Source organism: Tupaia chinensis, unplaced genomic scaffold (assembly GCF_000334495.1).
Source record: "Tupaia chinensis unplaced genomic scaffold, TupChi_1.0 Scaffold000175_1, whole genome shotgun sequence".
Taxonomy (NCBI): Eukaryota; Metazoa; Chordata; class Mammalia; order Scandentia; family Tupaiidae; genus Tupaia; species Tupaia belangeri.
Window position 1 is genome coordinate 1,344,626 of NW_006159650.1, and position 27,801 is coordinate 1,372,426.

At 39.4% G+C, this 27,801-nt stretch overlaps 1 protein-coding gene across 1 annotated transcript in view; it reads right to left on the bottom strand.

The window, feature by feature from the left end:
- Positions 1-27,801, bottom strand: part of VPS26C (VPS26 endosomal protein sorting factor C) — a 59,617-nt gene that overhangs the window by 19,049 nt on the left and 12,767 nt on the right. Inside the window, exons 2-3 of the mRNA XM_006146284.3 lie at positions 4,854-4,997; positions 3,458-3,607 (exon numbers count right to left, since the gene is read on the bottom strand). Of these exons, the coding sequence (XP_006146346.1) occupies positions 3,458-3,607; positions 4,854-4,997 (294 nt within the window). The remainder of the gene's footprint in view (positions 1-3,457; positions 3,608-4,853; positions 4,998-27,801) is intronic.

The following is a 27,801-nucleotide window of genomic DNA, read 5'->3' on the forward strand; positions in this document are numbered from 1 at the left end:
GTGGTTGAAGGCTCTGGATTCCAATATGGCCTACCATGGTTCGAGTCACAGATCTGGTTGCTTGCTTTCTTACTTTTCCTTTCTTCTGGCAGCTCACTTTCTCACTTTCCTTCTCTCTCTGATCAAATTATAAATAAATAAATAATTCTTTAAAAAAAAAAATGCTTCTCCCATGATGTTAGTTCTTTAAATAGGTAATCAAATTTAAGAAAAAAGAAGATAAAAATCACTAAGAAGCTGGGGTCAATATTCAGATGCTGTTTGCTGGGCGCGTGTGCATGTGTGTCCAGGATCCCAAGAGGAGAACGGAGGAGAAGGGACTGCGGTGTGGCCATCCCCCCGGAGGGTGATTTCTCGCTTTCTGTCTCTCTGTCTTTCTAGCGAGTGCACGTGCCCTATAGCAAAAACCTTTCAAAAAAAATCTCTTCAGGAAATAAAAGAATTTCCTCAAAAGCAGCAATGACAGGTTTGCATATGAATTGGGAATTAGATGTTATTTGACAATTTTTGTCAATTTTGATAGGTGTGAAAATGTGATCTATAGGAGAATGCTCTTATTTTTTTGGAGCTAGACAATGAAGTATTTCAAGATGAAGAATCAAGATTCCGTGACTTTGAAAGGACTCAGAAAAAATAAATAGAGATGAACAAAGATGCAAAATACTAATAAATGCTGAATGATGATAAGTGTAAGGGTGATAAGTTTAAGCCAAGAAGAAATATCTTCAGTTTTAGAAACTTATAAAATATTTGAGAGGTAAGGAATTCTGAGTTGGGGCCGGCAGGTAATGTGGTGGTTTAAAGGCACTGGACTCCCACATGGGAAGCCACGGTTCAAGTCTCATACCTGGTGGCTTACTTTCTCATTTTCCCTCTCTCTCTGTCTCTGTCCCTCTCTAATCAAACTGGAAAATAATAATAATAAATAAAGTTAAATAAAATTAATTTAAAAAATCCTTATTTTAAAAAAAGAGATCCCTGAGTTGTAGCATTGTTTAGTGTTTACCATGTGGTAAAATCTGATTATCAAAATTAAAAAGTGGGTAGGACCAATTATTTGCTTTACTCATACATTTACCAAGGGTTGGGTCAGCTATGTAGAGCAGTGATAATATGCTGCCCAAATAAGCTGGATCCCACCTGGGGGCCCCCGAAACACACTGGGCACATGTGCAGGTGCCCAAGACCCAATAGGTCGGACGATTAGAGAATGGGAACTACAGCATGACCAGGTCCTGTGGAGGATGCTTCTCTCTCTCTTGCGCTGTCTGTTTCTCACTCTCAGTCATGGTTTTAAATATGAAATGTTCAAAATTCTTTCATTCTTGCTAAGAAGGCATCTTTCATTCACTTTCTCTCATGATGGAAATAGTCCCAGCATAGACAGTTGTTCAGAAGACTCACGTCTGTGTAACAACAACTGGTATTTGTATGTCTATGTGAGCAGCTTCCTTGGAATACACACTCAATCCTAGGGTCACTTCTAGAGTTGTTCAAAGCCTTTGTGTGTGTGTGTGTGTGTGTGTGTGTCTGTACAGAACCAGGTACACTAATAATAAAGTACTAGAAACATGATTTTTCTTTCCAGAAAGATTTTTATTGCAATAGAGTACATTACACCATATGTGCTGCTGCTTTTTTTTTCCTTTATAGATTTTTGCCATAGGGTACATACACTCGCTAGAGAGAGAAAGAGAGAGAGAGAGCGAGAAACCACCCCCAAGGGGGGATGGCCACACCACAATCCCATCTCCACTCTCTTCTCAGGATTTTGGGCATGTACACACACACATGCCTAGCATGATTTTCAAACTGCTGGGTCTGGGGCTTGAACCATGATCAACCATGTGAAAATCCAGTGCCTTAACCATCATGCCAACTGCTGGCTCTGTATCTGTGCTTCCTCTTAACAGATCTCTAAGGCATTCAAAAAACTCACACAGAGTCAAACCTGTGGTTAATGCTTTGAGGATTTTTATTGGTAAAGTGCTACATTTTGGGACCAGCAGATGGCAAAATGATTACGACACTAGACTCCCATGTAGTCAATTGTGGCTCAAGTCCTTGACCCAGCAACTTCAAACTCAGGCTGAATGGGACCAGCAGTTAGCATAATGGCTATGTCGCTGGACTCCCATGTAGTCTACTGCGGTTTGAGTCCCAGACCCGGTGGCTTAAACTCACGCCAGGTGCGTGTGCGTGCATGCCCAAGATCCCGAGAGGAGAATAGAGGAGAAGGGATTGGAGCGTGGCCATCCCCCAAGAGGCGAGTTCTCACTTTCTGTCTCTCTGTCTCTCTCTCTGAATCTTCAGCGAGTGGACATGCCCTATAGCAAAAATCTTCCTCTCAAAAAAAAAAAAAATCACACTGAGCACATGTGTGTGTACACAAGATCCTGAGATGAGAATGGAGAAGGGACTGTGGTGTGGCCATTCCCCAGGGCGTGATTTCTCGCTTTTTGTCTGTGTCTCTCTGGCAAGCGCACATACCCTATAGAAAAAGTCACTCCAAAAAAGTGCTATCTATATATTTTTCAATAATTATTTTATTCAAGTTTACTTATTATTTTTTAATTTGACCAAAGAGAGACAGAGAGAGAGAGGCAGTGAGAAACCAAGCTGCCATGTCCGGGACTTGAGCCACAGTTGGCAATGTACGAATCCAGTGCCTTTAACCACCATGCTGCCTGCCAGCCCCCCTGCCCTCTCAAATAAAAAAGTGCTATATTTTAAGCAGGAGAATGGTATCTACCAAGACCAAAATATCAGCTAAAACTTGCTAACCCCCAAACTGTCCTAACCTTTAGCCCTCCTGCACATATGTAAGACTGAAGAGCTCTGTCTCATGCAGCAAAGGCACTGCTGCAAGGCTGGCAGCACCAAAGGACCTTTCTTTCCGCTGATAAAGGAAAGCCCTCTCTCTCGCTCTGAGCCATGACTCCTGCGTCTCCTGAGACAACAATAGCAACTGTGAAGGCCATCTTTAACAGCAGAGGTAGACAGGAAGTTGTAAGTTCCCTTCCCCTCATTTACAAGGTTTGTTCAATAGAGAATGCAGGCCTATGTCAGAATAGTAGCCTTTGAGCATTAGACAAAGAGATAGTTATAAGTATAAAACAGACAAGTTAGTGCTGCTGCCAGAAGGAAGTGGGGCATATCTATTACCAAACAACAAAAGCATCCCTTATAACAGTGTCAATGTGGCCAGAAGAGTCCAAAGAAAAAAGGAATTTTCAAAAAGAAGTTACAGCAAGGGTCTTTCAGGGCTTTTATCAAAAATAATGGTCACACATAAAAAGTACTTAGCAGGCAAAGTGAGAAATCAATAGAGAAAACAGAGGAGAAATCTCAGCAATAAATATGGTATTAAACTCTTGGATACTTTTACCCACTTTCATCAAAAGAAAAACCAAAACTGTTTTTCAGAAGGAAAACAGCATGGGATTAGAAAACTCACCTGAATGTTGACAAACACACCATGGTAAGTCTCATACAGGACTTTGTTACCCTTCACATGCAGAGGGAATTCAAAAGGAATTTCTGTTTTGCCACTGGGAAACTTTCCCGGCTTCACCATTTCTATGGTGCTGTGGATAATCTGGATAGGCTGTAAACAAAGATCAACGCAGTCGATCAGCACGCACCCTGTAGATGCCCTTTCAAATCAGAGTGTCTATGAGTCACCTCCTAAAACACACGACACCCTGAGCCCTGGATGCTACCATCCTGGTGTCTCAGGCAACAGTGCTGGGTCCAGAGATGAGCAACAATTTGGTTCTGTTTTGTGGCTCTGGCAAAATAAGATTCATTTACCAATATCAGATCCTTAGGTGCTTGGTACACAGTAGGAAATGAACTGATATGTCCCTATGTCCTCCCCACATACCTTCCTTAGTTGCCCTAACAACCCAATCTTCAGAATAAAGAGCAGAGTGGAGCTAAGGCTAGGAGGGCCAGTATGTGAACCTAGGGCTCCTTCTCACTCAGCCCTGGCTTGGCCCATGTCGCGCTCAGAGCCTGAACACCACAGCCTTGCAGGGAGGACAGGCCTGTCCCCCAGCCCTGTTGCCTGGGCAGACCTCGTCAGCTGGGCCTCCAAGGGGAAAGGAGGCACCAATATTTGGAACCTGTCTAAAAAGGAGGTGTTACTGTTTTTTAAGCTATGGTTTAGTGTCGCTGAGAAAATTCATGACTTACAAAGTAAATCTTTAAGTGGCAATGGATTAAAATAACTGTTGGAAAAGTATAAGAAGCCCCTAAATCTGAACACCGTTACACCCTCCTTCCCACTGATCCTCCACCTCAAAATAAATAAATAAATAAATAAATAAATAAATAAATGAATGAATGAAACATCAAGAACAAATACATCTTTCAGGAAAAGGATGCTATAAATATAGAAGAGCTTACATGTTGAAACACAAAAGTCTACCCTAAATGACAAAAAGAAAACAGCTACTTGCTCTATCCACATCTTACTTTAACGTCAAACCCAACAAGAGCAATACACACAGCTAATAAGATGAGTTTTGATTTAAGAAAGCAAGTACCATAAGCCACAGGCACAACTGCTCAGAAAAGCTTTGAGCTTTCTAGTGGCTGAAATCGGTCCATAGATAGTTCGCCTAATGTTATTTATAAAATAGGAATGAATATAAGCAGGTTTACAATAACAGGATATATTTAGAAATAAAATATCTGGGTTTTTTTTCCAGGTTGACTAGTAAATATTAAAAATATAACTATCACCATCCCTTGCAAAAATAACAATGGATAACAATAGAGACAGGAAGAGAGGATTACTATACACATTTCAAATGTTGAACTAAAAATTTGCAATGAAATATTCTTACCTTAACAGAATTATAGAAAGCTTCAAACACACCCACACTTTTGGCACTCAGTTGAAGGTTGACAGTCCCCTCCATTGTCAAAGACACTCCCTGGTGTTGAACTGAGTCCTTACTAGATATGACCACCACACCGGAGAGCACCTCCTGGAGAGGAAAGACAGTCACCCATCAGATAAACCTTTCACTTTCATTTACCTGTTTATCAGTAAAAAATAAATCTCCTTGACAATCAACCAATTAGTTTAAAGATAAAGGTGCTGGGGCCGGCAGGTGGCATGGCTGAACTCTCACGTGGCCGACTAAGGCTTGAGACCTAGACCCGGAGGCTTGCTTTCTCACTTTCCCTCTCTCTCCTGTGTCTCTCTCTGGTCAAATTAAAATAAGGAGCTAAATAACAATGATGAGTAAAATTAAACTTAAAAAAATTTTAAAAAGAAAGTGACAAAGTATGGACCAGCCCCATGGCATAGTGGTTAAGGGAGCCAGATCCCACATTGCCAACTGATTTGAGTCCTTGAGCTTGGAACCTTGAGATGTGCACTGAGTACATGTACATGCATGTCCAAAATCCTGCAGGATGAGAAACGGAGAAGAGATTATAGTGATACCTCGACCCAGTGGGAGATGCTTTCCCTTCTCCTTCTCTCCTCTTCTCTGTCTGTCTCTGGTGAGCATGAGTACCCTCTGCCAACTAAAAAATTAAAAAGGCAGGGTCAGCAGGCAGTGTGGTGATTAAGATGTTGGATTCCCACATGGCTGACCGTGCTTTGAGTCCTGGACTTGGTGGCTTGAAAATCATGCCGGGCGTGTGTACATGTGTGCCCAAAATCCACAGAGGAGAATAGAGAAGGGAAGGTAGTGTGGCTATGCCCCTTACGGGTGATTTCTCACTTTCCCTCTCATTGCCTCTCTGTCTCTGGTGAGCACACATGCCCAATGGTAAAAACCTTATAAAACATTGTTCTTAAGTTCGGATTTTCATTGTGATACCTGCATAGCAGGATGAGGAAGGTCAGTCACTGGGGACCAGGCATGCTTTGATAATGACAAGGCAGGCTGGAGGGCTGGGGTGCCCTTCCAAACACTTCTTTATTCTTGGCTGGGAGCCAATGTCTGATTTCAAAAGGCCTGTGGCAAATGGCGGGTTCACAGCGCTATTACACATGGGTGTGTGTTATGATCTCTTCAAAAGGAATACAAGAAAATAAACCCTTTCCTTAGGTTTTCTCAATTAGCTGACTGAAACAACTTCCTGTTTTCAATGGTAACTGGCTGTTGGCCCAGAGTCCTTTTAGTCCAAAAAGCCTCCCTGAGGTCATCTATACAACACCAGGGATCTTCAAAAAGTCCACGGAAAATGTATAGATTTCAAATTTTTTTGCACCAAAGTGAATTTTACTTTAATTCTATTTTGCCACAAGTTTTTTCATGTCTCTCATACATGAAGACAACATATCATTCCCACTACAGACAGTCCTCAGACCCTCGCTGTTCTGACTCACTTGACAGACACTGAGTCTTGACTCCCCTGGTTCATGAATCATTTGAGAACAATTCACAACAGACCATCTATTCATTTCTCTGAAGATAATTACTGAGTAAGAGAATATGGATGTTAGCTACATTCTGTATTAGATGGCAGTTTCTTCCTGTTACCACAAAACTTGATAGTCTCAATTTGTTATGGGGGTTCAAGCAGAAAAGGAAGTTGAAGAGATTAAATAGCACCAACCAGAGCAGAAGAAAATGTACAAGACACACAAAATAACACGTTTCCAAATGACCTTCAGCTCTTAATACAACAGAATGGCAGAAAACTGTTGACCAGAAAAAAACCAAAAACAACAAAAATAAAGATTGGTCTGCACATGAAAGCCTTAGAAAGCATTTGTCCCACTGGTGTGTAAGTGAAAAAAATTTCGCCAAGATCTTACAATATGTGGAATTTGGGGAGCAGGGATTATCCTATGTCCCTTAAATGTGCTAAAAACTCCACTCCCCATCCCAAAGTCATAAAAGTCTAAGTCAAAATAAACACTATCATCTCTACTTTAAGCAGAATCCAAGAAGGAGAGAACAGAAGAAAAAGCTCATAAGCAAACTGAAATGAAACTTCCTCTAAAATAGTTTCAGTTCTAAATTTAATCAAAATGAACTCTATTAATTTTTTGTACAATCCAAATCAAATAGAAATGTGATATTCTTTAGTTACCAGAGGGCATATACATAGCCAGAGACAGTGAAACAGATTTGGGGGTGAGGGGAGAGAAAGCACCTCAACTAGGGTATGGTCATGCTATAATCACTTCTCCTCCAACTCTCCATCTTGTCAGGATTTGGGGGCACGCATGCACGCACATGTGTCCAGAGTGTTTTTCAAGCCACTCAGGCTGGTATTCAAACTGTGGTCAGTCATGTGAAATTTGGCTCCCTTAAACCACTAGGCTATGGGACCCAGCCCTAGAAATCTACTTTTTAAAAATATAAATTCAGTGGTATATTTTTAAAAATTAACTAGCATGACCCAGAAATAAAACTGAACAATAAATTAGGTCATTGGAAACGTCATGATGTATTTTTCTGGTTTTCTATGCAAACATACATCATATCTTTCCTGAAGACCCAATCATTTTGTGGACTTTATCAATTAAGCAATGCAGTAGCACTTGAGAATAGGTCCTATGTAATCATGACACTGTCCATTAATTTCATGGGGACAGATCTCTGCATTGACCACTGAGGAGCATATTATAATGATGACATCAACAGGAGCCTTTTCCATACTAAATCCCTGTGGCATAAGAAGAAAAAAGCTGTAAAGTATCTTCTTGGAAGTAAGCAAAGTAAATACTTTGATTCTTGTCATTCTTTGATTTAACTAAAAATATAGTAGAGAAGATACAAAACTAATATATTTGTAGATAAACTTATTCCTACAATATATGGGTCTATTCGATTCCTACCAATATGAAGATAAAAAATTATTCCAAGTATACCCAAAGAGCCAAGGAGTTTAGAAACTTAAGATGGTTCAATGCAGAGTTAAGACCCAGTCTAGAGAGAGATAACTGACCTTTTTCTTTTTTTTAATTTGCCAGATGGTTTGTGTGCTCAACAGAGATAGACAGGGAAAAAAAAAGAGGGAGAAAGCACCCTTCACAGGGAATTGTCATGGCACAATCCTTTCTCCTCCATTTTTCACTCCTGTCCAGATTTTGGGCCATGCATGCACATGCGTCCACCATGTTTCTCAAGCCACCTGGTCTGGCACTTGAACCATGTGATCAGCTATGTGGGATACAGCTCCCTTAAATGCCACAGGCTGTCCCTAACAGACAGTTCTTTATTAATTCTGGCAAGGAAGGATAGGATGAATTTGAGAAAGTGAAATTTAAAACACAAAGACCTCACTTCCCCTTCAGACTTCTGGCTATACACTCAGGAAGAGAAAGTAATGGCTCTAGGTATTACTAATTTCTCACTCAAGAGAATAGCAGGGACCATCAACTGGGGGGTGAGGGGGGCATGATTACAAAGAGAACTCTCACAGACCTAAGAATGGCAACAAGCCCAAAAAAGATACATGAAAATCATGTGCAAGTGTGCTCTTTAAAAAAAAAAAAAAAAAAAAAAAAAAAGAGCCATAGCTTTTGTTTGTCATCCCCACAGAGGGAGTGATTTCTTGCTTTCTGTCTCTCTGTCTGTCTCTTGTCTTTCTGGCGAGTGCACATGCCCTATAGCAAAAAACTCTCCAAAAAAAAAAAAAAATAGAATAAGACTAAGATGCAGATGATAATTATGGTGAGAGAACAATGCAAAATATGCATCCTGACAGCATAAAAATTATTTTAAAATACTAGTGGAGAGAAGAAGGGAGCAAGAATGTAGAAGGTAGTATAATATACATGGTTTCTCATCTTTGACAGCTGGGACTTTAAAATATGTCATTAAAACCATACTTTGGACTCAACCTCTATGGAACAGCTGGTAGCATAATGGACGGTGGAGCTGGAAGCCACATCCAAGTGCTGTGCGATTTCCTGGCCCAGTCAGCCTGAAAAACACGCTTCGTGAGCCGTCATGCCCAGAATCCTGGCAGGCTGGAAGGCGGGAAGAGGATCATGACGTGACTAAGCTCTGTATAGAGTGCTTCTCTCTTTCTTCTTCTCTCTAGTGTGCTCATACTCTCCATCATGAATAAATAAGAAGAAAACATACATTTTGGGGTCAAGTAGTGACACAGTGGTAATGCAATGGGACCCACATGGGGAGATCCTGGGTTTGCATCCTGGAACATTGCTAACCATGCCAGGCATGCCCATGTTCAAGGCCACCTGAGACTGGGGTTTGATCAGATACCAAAACATCAATAAAGATATCTGTACATAACTAAGGTCAGGTGATGGAAGAGAAGAAGAAAAAAAGACGAAATATGCTAACATATCATTGTAGTAGGAAATTTATAAATGTCTAAAACATGAACTTATAATAAAGTAAGGTCATAAAAATAAAAATTAGAACAAAATTAAACTCCAAATGACAGGACCAGCACATGGCATGATGGTTATGTCACTGGACTCCCGCGTAGTCAACCACAATTCAAGTGCTGGACCGGGCTGCTTAAAACTCACACTTGGGACCAGCAGTTGGCATAATGGCTATGTCGCTGGACTCCCATGTAGTCAACCGTGGTTCGAGTCTTGGACCCGGTGGCTTAAACTCATGCCAGGTGCGTGTGCATACATGCCCGAGATCCCGAGAGGAGAATGGAAGTGAAGGGATTGCAGCGTGTGTCATCCACCCAGGGTGGGGGGGTAGTGATCTTGCCTTCTGTCTCTCTGTCCTTCTGGCGAGCACACACACCCTATAGCAAAAACCTCACAAAAAAACACAAAACAAAATAAAACAAAAACCTCACGCTGGATGCATGTGCATGCATGCCCAAGATCCTGAGAGGAGAATGGAGGAAAAAGGATTGCAGCATGGCCATCAACCCTGGGGGGTGATTTCTCACTTTCTGTCTCTTTGTCCTTCTGGCGAGCACACACACCCTATAGCAAAAATCTCTCTTAAAAACAAAAAGTCCCAAACGACTAGAAAAATCATACAAACAACATAAAGAAAAGAAAACAAACTGAAAAGAAAAAGGTGCTTAAAAAGCTACTTTAAAAACCACCCCCTGGGGGCCAGCAGGTGACATGGTGGTTAAAGGTGCTGGACTCCCATATGGCCAACCGCAGTTCGAGCCCCAGATCTGGTGGCTTGCTTTCTCACTTTCTCTCTCTCTCTCTCTGGTCAAATGAAGATAAATAAATAAATAAATGGATAAATAAAGTTAAATAAATTAAAAAAAAAAAAACAAAAACACTCACAGGGCTGACAGGTGGTATGGTGGTTGAGCAAGCTGGACTCCCACATGGCCAACCATGGTTTAGGTCCTGGACCTGTTGGCTTGCTTTGTCACTCCCCCCTCCTCCTGGTGGCTTTCTTTTTCACTTTCTCTCTCTCTCTCATCAAACTGGAAAGTAATAATAATAATAATAATAAAATTAAAAACAATCATTCTTAAAAAAAAAAAAAAAGAACCCTTCACATAACAAAGCAGCAATGACAGAATTAATGCCCAATATATGTCATATTAATAAACAGGCTAAATTAACATCAATTAAAAAAAAAAGACATTCATGGTGCCAGCCTGTGGTGTGATTGATAAGGTGTCTGGATTTCACATGGACAAAATCATGGTTCAAGTCCTGGACCCTGCAACTTTCAAAACATGCTAGGCACACATACACGCATGCCCAAAATCTCAAGAGGAGAAAGAGGTTGGGGAGGGGGTTGTGTGACTGTACCCTCTGGAGAATGCTTTCTCACTTTCCCTCTCTGTTTCTCTGTATCTCTCTGGTGAGCACACATGCCCTCTATCGAAGATTAAAAAAAAAAAGACATATTATATTGCAAAGCAAAACCTAATCTTACAGTATTATGCTATATGACAGAGAATTACCTAAAATGGCAGAAGTGGGGAGTGGATTTAGGAAGGATAAGCAAATGTATATGAGGGAAATTTGAAGAGATTGTTGTAATTTTAGTATCAGACAAAACTGAATTCAGAAAATGAAGAATTAAAACAAAGAAGTGTAGTTTGCAAATCTATAGGGTACAACTTACAGAAAAGACATGAGATATTATCCGTGGATCAAATAATATAGCAACACTCATAAAGGAAAAACTTCTCAAGGGAAATCATCAAGCCTACATCACCCACAGTCAGTACAATGGACGTCGTGGACATGTCTGATAAGGAATTCAGAATATTTGTAGTGACCAAACTAACTGAGATGGAAGAGAAAAGAGACAAGGAGCTCCAGGAGATGAGGAAGTCCTTTAATGACTTGAAAGAAGAAATGGATACCCTAAACAAGAACCAGATGGAACTTCTAGGTTTGAAGAATGTGATAGAGGAAATCAAAACCTCCCTTGAAAGCATTAAAAGTAGGTTAGACCAGGCAGAAGACCGAAACTCTAATGTAGAAGACAAAACATCTGACCTAGAAAAAAGTATCAAGAAGATTGAGAAAACAACCATGAAAAATGAGGATAATATACGAGGAATACTGGACACCATCAAGCGCCCCAACATTCGGATAATTGGTATTCCGGAGGAGGAAGAAAATAATAAGGGCCTATCTACGAGGAATACTGGATACCATCAAGCGCCCCAACATCCGGATAATTGGTATCCCAGAAGAGGAAGAAAATAATAAGGGTCTAGAAAATATATTCCATGAGATCCTGCAAGAAAACTTTCCAAATCTAGAAAGGCATTCAAACATCCAGACCCAAGAAATACATAGGACCCCGAGTAGAATGAACCCACGAAGATCCTCTCCAAGGCACATCATAACCAGACTGGCAAAAACAACAGACAAAGACAAGATACTAAAGTTGGCAAGAGGGAAACGCCAGGTTACTTACAAAGGTCACCCCATCAGGCTAACATCGGATCTCTCAGCAGAAACAATGCAGGAAAGGAAAGAATGGGGAAGCATAGTCAAAGTGTTGAGTGAAAAACAATTTCAACCAAGAATACTATACCCGGCAAAATTATCTTTTATATGGGAAAAAAAGATAAAAACATTCTCAAATAAACAAAATTTGAAGGAATTTACCAACACCAGACCAGCTCTTCAAGAGGTTTTGAAGGGAGTACTATACCAGGAAAACTAAAAAATCAGAGACAGTTATACGAGAACAAAAAACAACTAAGAAAATGGCTCACTTAATGATAGGATCAGGTATGGAAATATCGATAATTACATTGAATGTCAATGGATTAAATTCCCCAGTTAAGAGACATAGACTAGCTGAATGGATAAGAAAACAGAAACCCTCTATCTGTTGCCTACAAGAAACTCACTTTATGGATAAAGATATACATAGACTAAAAGTCAAGGGCTGGAAAAAGATATTCCATGCAAATGGAAATCAGAAAAAGGCTGGAGTAGCGATATTGATCTCAGACAAAATAGATTTTAAAACAAAGACTGTAAGAAGAGACAAAGAAGGGCATTATATAATAGTAGATGGGGTAATCCAGCAAGAAGATATAACCCTTATAAATATCTACGCACCCAACTCAGGTGCGCCTAAATATGTGAAGGAAAGACTGCTGGAGCTAAAAGGAGACATAGGGAAAAATACTATAATTGTTGGAGATCTCAACACCCCGTTATCTCCTATAGACAGATCTTCTAGACAGAAAATAAATAGAGAGATACAGGACTTAAATGATACTATAAATGGAATGGGCTTGACAGATATCTATAGAACTTTCCACCCTACATCCACAACATATACATTTTTCTCACCCCGACATGGAACCTTTTCAAAGATAGATCATATATTAGGACACAAATCAAGCCTTTACAGATTCAAAGGCATAGAAACTGTACCCAGCATCTTCTCTGACCATGATGGAATTAAACTCAAGATTAATTTCAAGAAACAACCCCGAAAACACACGAACACATGGAAACTGAACAACCTACTTCTGAATGACTTCTTCACTACTGAAGAAATTAAGGCTGAAATAAACAAATTTATGGAAACAAATGATAATGAGGACACAAGTGTCCAGAACCTATGGGACACAGCAAAAGCAGTCATAAGAGGGAAATTCATAGCAATTAGTGCACATAAGAAAAGGATGGAAAGATGGCAAGTAGATAACTTATCATCATGCCTCAGAGAACTGGAAAAACAACAACAAACGAACCCCCAAAATGCCAGGCGAAAAGAAATAATAAAGGTTCGAGCAGAAATAAATGAAATAGAAAATAAACGAACCATACAGAAAATAAATGAAAGCAAAAGCTGGTTCTTTGAAAAGATCAACAAGATTGATACTCCATTGGCTAGACTGATCAAGAAGAAGAAAGAAAGAAACCAGATTAATCAAATATGTGATGAAACAGGCAATATTACCACGGACATAGCAGAAATACATAATATCATTAGAGGATACTATGAGCGACTTTACGCCAACAAACAAGATAACCTGGAGGAGATGGACAAATTCCTGGATGCATATAAACTACCAAGATTGGATCAGGAAGACATAGAGAATCTGAATAGACCTATAACAAGCCAGGAGATTGAATCAGTAATTAATAATCTCCCAACAAAGAAAAGCCCAGGCCCAGATGGCTTCACTTGTGAATTCTACAAAACTTTCAAGGAAGAATTAACCCCTATCTTACTAAAATTATTTCTAAAGATTCAAAAGGAAGGAAACCTTCCAAATTCATTTTATGAAGCCTCCATCATCCTCATCCCCAAAACAGATAAGGATATGACAAAAAAGGAAAACTACAGACCAATATCATTGATGAATATAGATGCGAAAATTCTCAACAAGATACTCGCAAATCGTATCCAACAACATATAACAAAGATCATTCATCACGACCAGGTAGGCTTTATACCAGGGATGCAAGGGTGGTTCAATATACGCAAGACCATAAATGTAATACACCACATTAACAGAAAGAAAGATAAAAACCATATGATCATCTCAATTGATGCGGAGAAAGCGTTTGATAAAATACAACATCCTTTTATGATTAAGACTCTCAGTAAGATTGGTATAGAAGGGTCATTTCTGAACACAATAAAAGCAATCTATGAAAAACCTACAGCTAATATTATACTGAATGGGGAAAAGCTGAAAGCTTTTCCTCTGAAAACAGGTACTAGGCAAGGCTGCCCACTTTCTCCACTGCTCTTTAATATAGTACTGGAAGTCTTAGCTATTGCAATCAGAGAAGAGAACAGTATTAAAGGCATTCGAATAGGCAAAGAAGAGTTGAAAATATCTTTATTTGCAGATGACATGATGGTATACTTAGAAGACCCAAAGGTATCCATGAAAAAACTGCTTGAAGTAATAAGTGAATACAGTAAGGTGGCAGGATACAAAATCAATATCCAAAAATCTATAGCATTTCTATTTATGAACAACAAGTTGAATGAAGCAGAGCTGAAGAAAGGAATCCCTTTCACCGTAGCCACAAGATGTATAAGATATCTAGGGATAAACCTAACTAAGAAAGTCAAAGACCTTTATAAAGAAAACTACGAGAATCTTAAAAAAGACATTGAAAGTGACATAAAAAAGTGGAAGGACATCCCATGCTCCTGGATTGGTAGAATTAACATAATCAAAATGGCAATTCTACCCAAATTAATCTACATGTTTAATGCAATTCCAATCAAAATACCAGAGATATTCTTCAGAGATCTAGAAAAGACAATTATAGAATTTGTCTGGAACCATAAAAGACCTCGTATTGCAAAAGCAATCCTGCGTAAGAAGAATGGAGTAGGAGGCATATCACTCCCTGATCCCAAGATATACTATAAAGCTGTGGTCATCAAAACAGCATGGTATTGGCATAAAAACAGACATGTGGACCAATGGAAGAGAATAGAGACCCCAGAAATAACTCCCAAAGCTTATAGCCAACTGATCTTTGACAAAGGATATCAGTCAATCCATTGGGAAAAGGAAAACCTCTTTAGTAAATGGTGCTGGAAAAACTGGGTATCCACCTGCAGAAAGATGAAACTGAACCCCCATCTTTCACCATTAACAACAGTCAACTCAAAATGGATCAAAGATCTGAACCTAAGACCTCAGACAATAAAACTACTTGTGGAAAATGCTGGGGAAACTCTGGGAGACATTGGAGTAGGCAAAGACTTCTTAAATAAGACTCCCAAAGCACAGGCAATAATCCCTAAAATAGACAAGTGGGACTATATTAGACTAAGAAGTTTCTGCACAGCAAAGGACACAGTAACAAGTGTGAACCGACAACCCTCAGAATGGGAAAATATTTTTGTTAAATATGCCTCAGACAAGGGACTGATAACGAGAATACATAGGGAACTCAAGTGCCTTATGCGAAAAAAAATGATTAACCCGATTAAAAGATGGGAAAGTGAGCTGAACAAAAGTCTCTCTAAGGAAGACATACGAACAGCCAAAAAGCATATGAGGAAATGCTCAACATCCCTCATCATAAGGGAGATGCAGATAAAAACCACAATGAGATACCACCTAACCCCTGTCAGAATGGCAAAGATTAAGAATATAAAAAGTGATAAGTGTTGGCGGGGATGTGGTGAAAAGGGAACCCTCCTACACTGTTGGTGGGAATGTAAACTAGTTCAACCACTGTGGAGAACAATATGGAGGTTCCTCAAAGATCTACAAATAGAACTACCATTTGATCCAGCAATCCCACTTCTGGGTATTTACCCAAAAGACAGGAGAACGCTCAGTCAGAAAAGTGCTTGCACATCCATGTTTATTGCAGCATTATTCACAATTGCCAAGACATGGAACCAACCTAAATGTCCACAAACTGATGAATGGATTGGAAAAGTGTGGTATATATACTCTATGGAATACTACTCAGCCATAAAAAATAACAAGACCCTGGAATTTGATAGAAAATGGTCAGATATGGAGGATCTATTGCTGAGTGAAGTAAGCCAGGCTATGAAAGAAAGATATTGTATGTATCCACTCAATATATACCGACTATCCGCACTCTATGATAGAGAGCAAAAAATTGGAGGACATGAAAGCAGTGAGGGTACTTAAGGAGAATAGGACAGTGTGGAATGGGGGAGGTGAAGAGAAGAGGATAGAGAAAGATAGCAAGTGAACAATGGAGAGCAGGACGTTAGTGAGAAACAGATATGGCTTATTAACTGTTGATGATGACATGTATAGTATTCTCAACTGGATTGGTCTGAGAATTATTTCATGATGGGCAAAGTATTTTTACAAGCAAAAGGAGTAATAGCGATTGACTGTTTTAAAATAATAATAATAATAATAATAATAATAATGATTGGGAAAAACATAGAAAAGATATCGAATGCTGAAGCGGGGAGATTAATGTTTTTGTTCTGACTGACTTGCATGGCATTCCCTTTTGAAAAAGCAATGTAATACACTGTAAAGTTATATGTAATCCAATGTAATATAAAGAAGATTATGATGATAATAAAAAATAAAAAAACAAAAAAAAATATCAGAGAGAAAAAAAATAATAAAATAAAGGAAAAACTACAAGAGATGCAGGAGAAACTAAATAAAATGCATTAGTTATAGGATACATGAATCTGCTCCTCTCAAATTATTACCAATAAGACAGGCAGAAAAAAGAAAAAAAAAAAAAATAGAGAACTTAGTTACACATCAATAGGGTATGACTAACTGACATATGTAGAACTCTACACTCTGAAAACAAAAAAAATACTCTTTTTCAATGTGTACAATATATTCATAAAAATAAACCAAATTAGCCCCTAAATAAGTCTATCAGCTCTTTCTTTGGGGGAGGAAAAAAAAGCAAATTACTAACTAATCAAAAAAGAGAGAGAGAGAAGCAAAAACAAATATCTAAAATTGTAGATAAAAGAGAAATATGTGAGATGTATTAAAGGTAAGTAAAAGAACAGTAAGAGAATACATCATTCAATTATATATAAGTACATTTGAAAAGTTAAAGTGAATTATTTCTCTAGGAAAATAAAATTTACCCAAAATAACTCCAAAAGGCACATAAAATCTAAGCAAATCAATCACCAAACAGTTATACATACACATACACACACACACAGCACAAGGCCCAAACAGACTCACATAAGATCATTCACAAATGTGTACAGAAAATTCCAATATAAATCTATTCTAAAGTAAGAAACTTGGGGAAAAAACCCAGCAAATATATGAATGATAGTAAAATAAAACAAAATAACACATGTATACATACATACACACACACACACACACACGCACCCCAAAAGAAAGAACACAATCTATTCTCGCTTACAAATACCAATGCCAAAAAAAGAAAAAGAAAAAATGTAATCCAGTAGCAACTTAAAAAGAGTATTACACTAAGGGGTTGACAGATGGCGCTGTAGTTGAGGCACTGGAGGCCCACATGACTGACTACAGTTCGAGTCTTGGACCTGGTGGTTTGATTTCTCAATTTCTCTCTCTCTCATTTTCTGAGTTTCTCTGGTCAAATTTGAAATAATAGTAATGGTGAATAAATCAGATAATTCTTTTTTAAAAAAGAATATTACACTACAACCAACTAGGATTTAGTCTGGGAATGTAAAAATAGTTTAATGATAAAGAAAACTATTAAAATTATTAATACGGGGGCCAGCAGATGGTGTAATGGTTATGCCACTGGACTCCTACATGGCCAACTGCAGTTCAAGTTATGGACCTGGAGCCTTGAAACTCAAGCCAGGCGTGTGTGCATGCATGCATGCCCAAGATCCCAGGAGAAGAATAGAGGAAAAGGATTCCAGTGTGGGCATCCCCCATGGGGGTTGATTTCTTATTTTCTCTCTCTCTGTCTCTCTCTGGCAAGCATACATCTCCTATGGCAAATATATATATATATATATATATATATATATATATATATATATATGACTCACTGTATTAGTTAACTCTCAATAGATAGGTCATATAGTCATAACAGATGCTGAAAAGACCCATGAGGGACGGCCCATGACCTAGTGGTTAAGGTGGCTGGATCCTAAATGTCTGACTTCATGGTTCAAGTCCCAGATCTGCTGGCTTGAGAAACATGCCAGGTATGTGTGTAAGTGTGCCCAAAATCCCTAAAAGAGGAAGAAATAAAGGAAAACAGATTGTGGCATAACCATGCCCCATGGAAAGTGCTTTCTTGCTTTCTCTATTTCTCTTCAGTGTGTACATGTACCCTCTGGCAAATGAAAGAAAGATCCTTAATAAAATTTAATATCTTTTATTGATAAAATTCTTAATAAAATAAGAATAAAAGTATACTTCCTTAAAACGATAAAATACAAGAGGACTTCAAAAGGTTCATTGGGAGCCAGGCTCTGGCACAGCAGTAAAACATGATGCTTTGTGAAGCAGACTCAAATGACAAGATTCTGGGTTCATGCCTGGAGACCTCCCCGAGCATCCCAGGCATGTGAGCTGGTGTTGGCTGAGATGAAGGGTGGATCATGAAGTCAAGAGCTTGTTGAGGGTGCTGTCTCTGTCTCTCTTGCTCATTGGAGAGCTGCCTGGACAATTTTTTTTAAGTTCATAGAAAAACAGAAAAGATAATAATAAAAAAGATAATCTTTTAAATTTAATTTCCAAAAAAAAGCTCCGTTTAAAATGCTTTATTTAATTCTATTCATTGTCATGATTTTATTTTATTTTATTGAGGACCAGAGAAAGACAAAGACAAGGAAAGTGAGAAAGCAAGCTGCCAGGTCTGGGACTTGAACTGTGGTCAGCCATGTGGGAGTCCAGCTGCCTTAACTACCATACCACCTGCTGGCCCCCTGCTTAAGACACTTTTATAAGCAATGATACCAGACATTTAGTCCACCACTAAAAAATTGAAACGCCTGGGAATTTAGCCATGTCTACGTAGATACTTTCACATTATTAACTGAAGAAAATTTTATTTCACATTATTAATTGAAGGAAAAAAACTCTCACAAAATTGCCCTCACTTGATGAAAGGAATGAATAGGAGTATTGTCACTCTCCAGTGAAGCTTTCCCAGGTGTATTCCTGCTAAAGTTTCAGCTAACTTTCTCAATACACTCTCATAACACTAAGATTTTATTGTTCTTTGGCTCATTAGAAAGTCAACAAGCAAGATGCCTTGAGCATTCCCAAAAAACAGTTGCCATGACTTTTATTCTTGACTAATCTGCTTTTGCTTTGACTGGATCACTTTTTTTAAATTATTATTTTATTTAACTTGTATTTATTATTATTATTTCCAGTCTGATCAGAGAGAGACAGAGAAAAAGAGAGAGGGAAAGTGAGAAAGCAAGCCACCAGGTCGGCCATGTGGGAGTCCAGCACCTTTACTACCATGCCACCTGCCAGCCTCTGGACCACTTCTACCACCTCTTGGTAGCCAATGCTTTGTGTTTTGTCTTCAAGATTATACTGGTAGGGGCCAGCAAGCGGCATAGTGGTTAAGGTGCGGGACTTCCACATGGTAGACCAAATTTCGAATCCTGGACCTATCAGCTTGCTTTCTCACTTTCTCTCTCTGGTGAGCGCAGGTGTCCTATAACAGATTAAAATAATAATAACAAATAAAAATTAAATAACTCTTTATTTAAAAAAAAATTGAACTGGTAAAGCCACACCATGTTATCTCCTGGTACATTTATTTGAACAAATGCTTCAGGATCTTGATCGCAAAAGTTTAGAATTTCCGGTGAAATATCTGTTCTTGTCTACAGCGGATCTGAATGCAACAATTTTGCTAACCGTCAAGCAGAGTTTACTCGACTTTAACTTTTCAGTCAGAATTACATAAGCTGAACCAGTTGAGATGTCTATGGTACTGTCTATTGCTTCTGTTGTTAATCTCTTCAGTGAGAACAAGATTAATTTCTTCCTTGCAAAATGATGTGGATGGTCTGCCACTGTGGGTGTCATCTTCAGCATGTCTTATCACTTAAAATTAGTCATCCATTTGTAAACTACTGAGTTGTTTGGGGCCTTGACCCTATAAATGTTTGTTAAAGCATCAATGATTTCCACCATTCTTCCACTCAAGCTTCACCATAAATTTGATGTTTCTTCTTATTTAAATTTTAGCAAAATTCATGTTGTTGATAAGAGTTCTTTTTTTTTTTTCTTTTTTTTTTTTTAAGAGATTTTTGTTACAGGACACATGCGATCACCGAAGAGACAGAAACAGACACAGATAGAAAGCAAGAAATCACTCCTCAGGAGGATGGGTATGTCTCAATCCCTTCTCCATTATCCTCTCGGGATTTGGGGCACACACGTACATGTGCCTGGCATGAGTTTTAAGCCGCTGGGTCTGGGACTCAAACCAGTTGACTATGTGATAATCCAGCAACATAATCATTACACCATCTCCTGGACCTAACAGGGGTCCTTTTCAAATTGATGTCTTACCCTTCTTGGTGCGTCAAAGTCTATCCTGTTCAGACATGTTATAAGAAGCTAGTACATATTTATTTTGGTGCAAAAACCAATGATATCCATGCATAGTTTTTTCATAATATACATTTTTCACAAACTTTTTTTTTTTTGGAGAGGTTTTCGCTATAGCGCGCGTGTGCTCGCCAGACAGACAGAGAGACATAGAGACAGAAAGCAAGAAATCACCCCCTAGGGGGGATGGTCACGCCGCAATCCCTTCTCCTCCATTCTCCTCCTGGGATCTTGGGCACGCACGCACACCCGCCCGGTGTGAGTTTTAAGCCACCGGGCCCGGGATGCGAACCGCGTTCGACTACGTGGGAGTCCAGTGCCATAGCCATTATGCTAACTGCTGGTTCCCTTCACAAACTTTTTGAAGACCACTCATCTACTTTACCCAGAAGCCAATGCCAAACTTAATAGGAAAACACAATCCTTTCAAGTTAGGAATAAAACAAGGATGCCCACTATCACCAATGTTAAGATACTACAAGAAAACACAACAAAACCAGAGAAATAAGTATGAAATCCAAAAGGAGGAGACAAAAATTATCAGTATTTGTGGATATGGTATTGGATCAAGGAAAAGTCATTATGCATTTTTGCATTGAAAAACATGAAAAAATATGTCATGACTTTTCCGACGACCCAATAGTATACTTGCAAGCCAAGCAAAGTCACTGAATAACTTATCAACGTGAGAATTTCAGAAAGGAAGAAAGTTAGGTACAAAATTAATATATAGAAACCAAGAGGCATTACATACAAACCAACACTCAGTAAGAGAAGACAGTGGAAGAAAAGGTCTTATTTTCAAAAGCAAACATTAAAATACTATAAATAAATTTAACATGAAATATCTAAAAAGTCCCATATAACAAAAACTTACAACATGCCTTAAGGTCACTAAAGAAAACCTGAACAAATGAAAAACTTCTGAATAGAAAAGACTTAACACTCTTAACATTATCTACTCTCCTAGAATTAAATCTGTAAAGACAGCCCAATTCTAAAGAAAATAACATTGAAAATCTTTTTTTCTTTGATGGGGGAATTTGTAGGGATGGGAGGACAGACTAAAAAAACTGATTCTGAAGTTCATATGCAATTATGAATAAAGCCTGAAAAGAAGAGAGATGAGGAAGCTTTTTAGCACTGAGATATTATAAAGCTACAATCATTTACAAGGTGTGGTACGAGGCACTTGTATACGAGGCACTTGTACAAGCTAAAAGATCAACAGAAAGGTCAAAGCTCTAGACACTAAAAAAATCTAAATGTGGGCCATCAGGTGCCATGCTAGTTGGGGCGTTGGATCCCACATGGCAAAATCTGTGGTTTGAATCCCGGACCTGGTGGCTTGAGGAACATACCCGACATATATCTGCCAAAATCCCAAGAGAAGAGTGGAAGATAATAGACTATTGCGTGGCCATCCCCCCAAGGGGGTGATTTCTCTCCAGATTTGTGCCCTATGGCAAAAATCTAAAACCAAAAAACAAACAGCTAAATGCATCAAAGACTTAAAAATAAAAATGAATATAGTATAACTTTTAGACAGGGGCTAGTAGGTGGTATGATAGTTAAGCACTGGACTCCACCACCAATGACCATGGTTTGAACTTTGGACCTGGCAAACATCAGGTGCAAATAAATGGCATTTTCAGGTAGACCAGACTGGGGACTCAAACCGCAGCCGGCACGTGGCTTCCAGTTCCATAATTACTGACTATGGCTACTTTTTTTTTTATTATTTTTTTTTTATTGCTATGTTGGTCATAGACTCAAAGAACTCTACATTGAAAAAGGTGATCCATGGGGGACCAGCAGGTGGCGTGGCAGTTAAGGCGCTGGACACTCCCATATGGCTGACTGCGGTTCAAATACTGGACCTGATGGCTTGCTTTCTCACTTTCCCTCTCTCTCTCTCTCTCTGTGTGTGTATCTCTCTCTGGTCTAATTAAAATAAATGAATGAATAAATAAAATTAAATTAATTAAAAAAAAAGAAAAAGGTGATTCATTCCATAATTATATCTCTCTCTTTTTTTTAATGAGTATTATGAAGGATAGAAGTAAATATAGTTGTACTATTTCTTGGATATTAAGGTCATATTCTAAAAGTAGTATTTTAAAATAATTTTTATTATAATTTACATGTAGTAATTGTACATCTTTTAGGGGTTAAGCAAGTTTTTCAAAACACGTATACAATGCATAAGGAGCAAATCAGGGCAATAAATATATCTACTGTCTTCAACATTTATCATTACTTTGTGTTACGAGAAAAAAATTAATATTTAAGTAAAGATCTATAATGATCAGTCAGTTCACAAGCAATGGAGCTATAACAAAACATGGAGATATCAATAACCATGGCTTTAACGCACTTACTGCCCATATAGCAGAGTAATACCATAATTCATGCTACAAACACTTTTGGCAAGACTACCACGTGTCAAATGCCATTCTAGACACCTGGACACAGCAGGTGACAAAATAGACAAGCCTACATTCATTAGGGGTTACATTCTAGTATCCCCCTCTGATATAGGCCTAATATGGCAAAACAAATCTGGTTTCTTCTACGTATGGAATAATATAAATATAGGTATAGATATTAAGTAAAATGGGTTGACCGAAAGCAAGGTGATTATCCAAGGTGAGACCTCAAATTCCTAATTCTAAAACTTTCTTGAGAGCCTGGAAAAGAAACTTGAGCCACTAAGTGAAAATTTAGAAAGGGCCAATTAAGATTGCCAATACTACTCACAAAAAATAAATTTTGTTTTTGTTTTTTGCTAGAAGGTGTATGTGCTTACCAGAGATAGAAGGGAAAAAAGAAAGCACTCCCTCCCCATGGTGAAGAGTCACACTGCAATCCCTTCTACATCTCCCTTCCCTTTCAGGATTTTGGGCACACATGCACATTCACCCAGCATGTTTCTCAAGCAGCCAGGTTCAGGACTTGAACCACACTATTGGCCATATGGGATCCAACTGCCTTAACCATCAGACCATGGAACCACCCCAATATGGTGTTTTTAGTATAGTAATAGTAAATTCTAATTCTGTTGTGTTACACAGTCTCAGGGATTAGACACTACATATTAGCAGAATTATGTGTTAACAGAGATCACCTGATTTTAGATTTTAATAACATTAAAACCTGTAGGTTTAGAAAGCTGACACTTTGGCTTGGATCTATTGGCTTCGGTGTATATGAAGGCTCCAGACCTTTAGGAGGGCTCTGACTACAAAGGAGTCTAGGGACTGACATAACTATAAGCCAAAGTAATGATGGAGGAATAAAGGGAGTCGGCCAAAGAAAATGCTTTGTATATCCAGCCCACACTTACATAGGAACAACAAGAATAGCCATCAAATTGAAACCCTGGTCAGAGTGAACTCATGTGTGAATGGTAAATAACAGTGTATCATACAGATTCAAGCCAGAATGCAGGCAAACTTGACAGAGGACAAGGGAGGAGTCTGAAGCAGCAGAGACCTTTCAGGCTGTCACTGCAAAACAGGAGCTCTGCTAGTGTGTGGCGCAGGAGTAGGTTCTCTGTTTCAGGTTAATCCAGAGTGGGTTCCTGGCTTCAAACAGTCTAAGGTGCCTTTCAGAATCTTCTACAAAAAGTTGGGAACGCAATATGATGAATTCTGGACAGTGTCTATGGAGTTATAGAAAGGGGACCGAGAGATGTTGTTACTTTTCATACGACAGTCTTTTACATTAGTTCAATTTTCTTAGTAGAAATATACTTTCTAATTTATAAAACAATTTTAAATGTGTTGAGCAAGATCTGTAACATACAAAGGGACTTCAAAAAATTCATGAGGGGACCAGCAATTAGCGTAATGGTTATGTCGCTGGACTCCCACGTAGTCGACCGCGGTTCACATCCCAGACCCAGTGGCTTAAAACTCACGCCGGGCGTGCGTGTGCGTGCGTGCCTAAGATCCCGAGAGGAGAATGGAGGAGAAGGGATTGCGGCGTGCCCATTCCCCCTGGGGGGGTGATTTCTCGCTTTCTGTCTGTCTCTGTCTGTCTGGCGAGCCCACGCACCCTATAGCGAAAACCTCTCCAAAAAAAAAAAAAATTCATGGGAAGGGTTCGGCAGGTGGTGTGGTGGTTAAGGCGCTGGACTCTCCTCACATAGCTGACCACGGTTCAAGATCCAGACCTGGTGGCTTACTTTCTCACTTTCCCTATCTCTTTCTGTCTCTTTGGTTAAATTAAAAATATAATAAATAAATTAAATTGAATAATTCTTTTTAAAAAAAAGTTCATGGGAAAATGGAATTAAAAGTACAAGTTTATGGGGCTGAATGACGCACATGGGAAGGTTCCAAGTTTGCATCCACAAATCTTTTTTTTTTTTTTTTAAGGTTTTCTTTCCTTTTTCTTTCTTTCTTTTTTTTTCTTCTGCCATGGGGCACATGCCAGAGGTTGGGAGAAAGGAGTAAGAAATTATCTCCTAGGACGATGGCCATGACACAATCCCTTCTCCTCCATTCTCCTCTTGGGATACTGGGCACATACACAAATGTGCCTGGTGTGGTTTTTAAGTTGCCAGGTCCAGTACTCAAACCACAGTGGGCCATGTGGGAGTCTATCACCTTAACCACTATGCCACCTTTTGAGCGGCCACCAAGATCTATTTGAATACACCAGGCATGTGCACGTCCAACTGTGGTCCGCTGAGGTGGGGGGGTGGATGGTGGCACCAAGAACCTGCTGGGGTTGCCTATCTCTGTCTCTGTATCTGGCTCATAGAAGGAACAAATTCAGTAAAGTACAAGTTTACTTCAGTATAAAAATTTTTTGAAATTCATGCATAGTTTTTTCATATTACAAATTTTCTATTCATTTTTGAAGACTTTCATGTGGTCAAAATAATACTAATAAATCTTTTCGTAAATGAAAGAAAAAGTTTTCTTTTTTTTTTCTTTTCCATTATTACTGAAGAATAGAATTTCTGTCCATAGTTCCCCATTGAGGGGACTTCTGTTCCTTCCCAAAGATGATGATTTGGGTTTTAGAGTAATTGTTTAAACATCTTTTCTGATAAAACAAAAGAAGAGCCAGTTTGGGGCTGACGTCATGCCTTGTATGCAACAAAAACCCATAAATGTAACTAAGAATATTATCAGGTCAGCCTTGTAGTGCAGTAGTTCAGTGCTGTGCATAGGGAGTTAGATCCCACATGGTTGATCACAGTTCAAATCCTGGCCCCAATAGCTGGGAAAAAAAACATGCTGGGTATGGTGTGCATGTATGGTCAAGATCTTAACAGGATGGAGAAATGGAAGAAAAATAATTGTGACACACCTACTGGGTGCTTTCTCTTTGTAGAGCTAGGGCTTATTAGTAAGCATATGTTTTCAGGCAATTAAAAAAAAATTTTTTTTTAGAGCTTTTTGCTATAGGGCGTGTGCACTTGGCCAGAAAGACAGAGAGAGACAGAAAGACAGAAAGCGAGAAGTCACCCCTCAGGGAGGATGGCCATGCCGCAATCCCTTCTCCTCCATTCTCCTCTCGGGATCTTGGGCATGCACGCACACGCGCCTGGCATGAGTTCTAAGCCACCGGGTCCAGGACTTGAACAGCAGTCGACTACATGGGAGTCCAGTGACATAGCCATTATGCCAACTGCTGGTCCCCCCCCGGAAAAAGAATATTATCATGGGGAAAGAGCGGTGAGAATTAACGAGGTTGGCTGTCATTAGTAAGCATGTGAGCCAATTGTATACCACCAGCATTTGGCCTACTAGCTCAGAAGTTAGCCTGTGTAACCCCTGTGTAGTCACTCAAGAGACATGCTCTAAGTGAGCATCAGTAATCCCTGATCAGGAGAGTTTGACCCAGTACAGGTTCCTAAGAGTCAAAGATGCCTCAGCAGCCACTTTGGGATCTGAGAAAGAGTCTGGGAGGTCAGGGAGATAGCATATTCTCACTTCAAACAGAACAGTTGTTTGTTTATAATACAAACTATTTTGATTTGTATTACATTTATAAAATGGACATACTCAAATTCTACACAAGGCTTCATTTAATAGAGGAGCCTCACTCTTTAAATCTTGTGTGGAAAATCTTATTCTAAACAAAAAGTATCCACTTTCTTGAGCTGTTTATGAGGCCAGCAGGTGGTATGGAGGTTAAGCACTGGATCCCACATAGCCTACTGCATGGTTTGAGTCCCAGACATGATGGCTTGAAAATCATGCTGAGTACATGTGCATCTGTGCCCAAAAAATCCTAAGAGGAGACTAGAGGAGAAGGGATTGCAGCACGGCCATCCCCCAAGCAGTGCTCTCTCACCTTCCTTCTCTGTTGCTCTCTCCCTCTGTCTCTCTCTGGTGAGTGCACATACCATATAGCAAAAACTGAAGGAAAAAAAAAAAAAGTCAAAGGTTTAATCTCATATTGTCTTCCTAGGTAGTCTCCATCATCCTTATTTGTTTCAGCCTGCCCTGGGAAGAACAATAGGAGACTGACTGTAACCTTTGGTTTGTTTTTTCTTTTTTTTTTTTCTTAAGAGAGATTTTTGTTATTGGGCATGTGCACTCGCCATAGAGACTGAGAGACAGAAAGTGAGAAATCATCCCCAGAAGGATAGCCACACCACAACTCCTTCTCCTCCGTTCTCCACGGGATTTTGGGCATGCATGCACACATGCCCAGCACGAGCTTGAACCCACCTGGTCCAGGACTCGTACCACGGCTGACTACGTGGAAGTCCAGCAACATAACCATTACACCATCTCTGGTCCCGTAACCTTTGATTCTTAATAGGAACCTGTACTTGGTCAAGCTCTTCTGACCAGGGATTACTGATACTCAAGTAGAGGAGCCTACCAGCTTCTGTAGAGTCTATTGGCCCAGGAAACCAGATGAACAGTTTATCAAGGAGGAAACTGGCCGATGAACCAAGACTAGTCAGTAAATGATAGGTCTACTAAACCCTTCAATAAATAAAAGCAAAAAATTTGAAGACTCATTTCATGTACTGCATTACATCTGAAAATTAATAAAGCCTGTACATTTTGGCATATGACCAAATAAAATGGATGGTACAAAAAAACTTCAACCAGAGAGGCTGCGGCGGGCGGAGGAGCCCTGCGCCGGCCCACACGGGCCTGACTGCGGCACCCGCCACCCCCGGGACTGCGGCCCCCCACCCGGGGCTCTGCCCAGCGTTCAGCTGCCTCTCCAGGGCGGGCGTGTGGCCTCCGGACCAGCAAGCTGAAGCCGAAAACAAGGATTGAGAACTTGCAACTATAAGCAACAGAAAGAATCTTTAGCTGTCTTAAACCAGTTGAGAAATATATTATATAGAAGGACTTGCTCTACCTATGGACAGTGAGAAGATGATGGTTG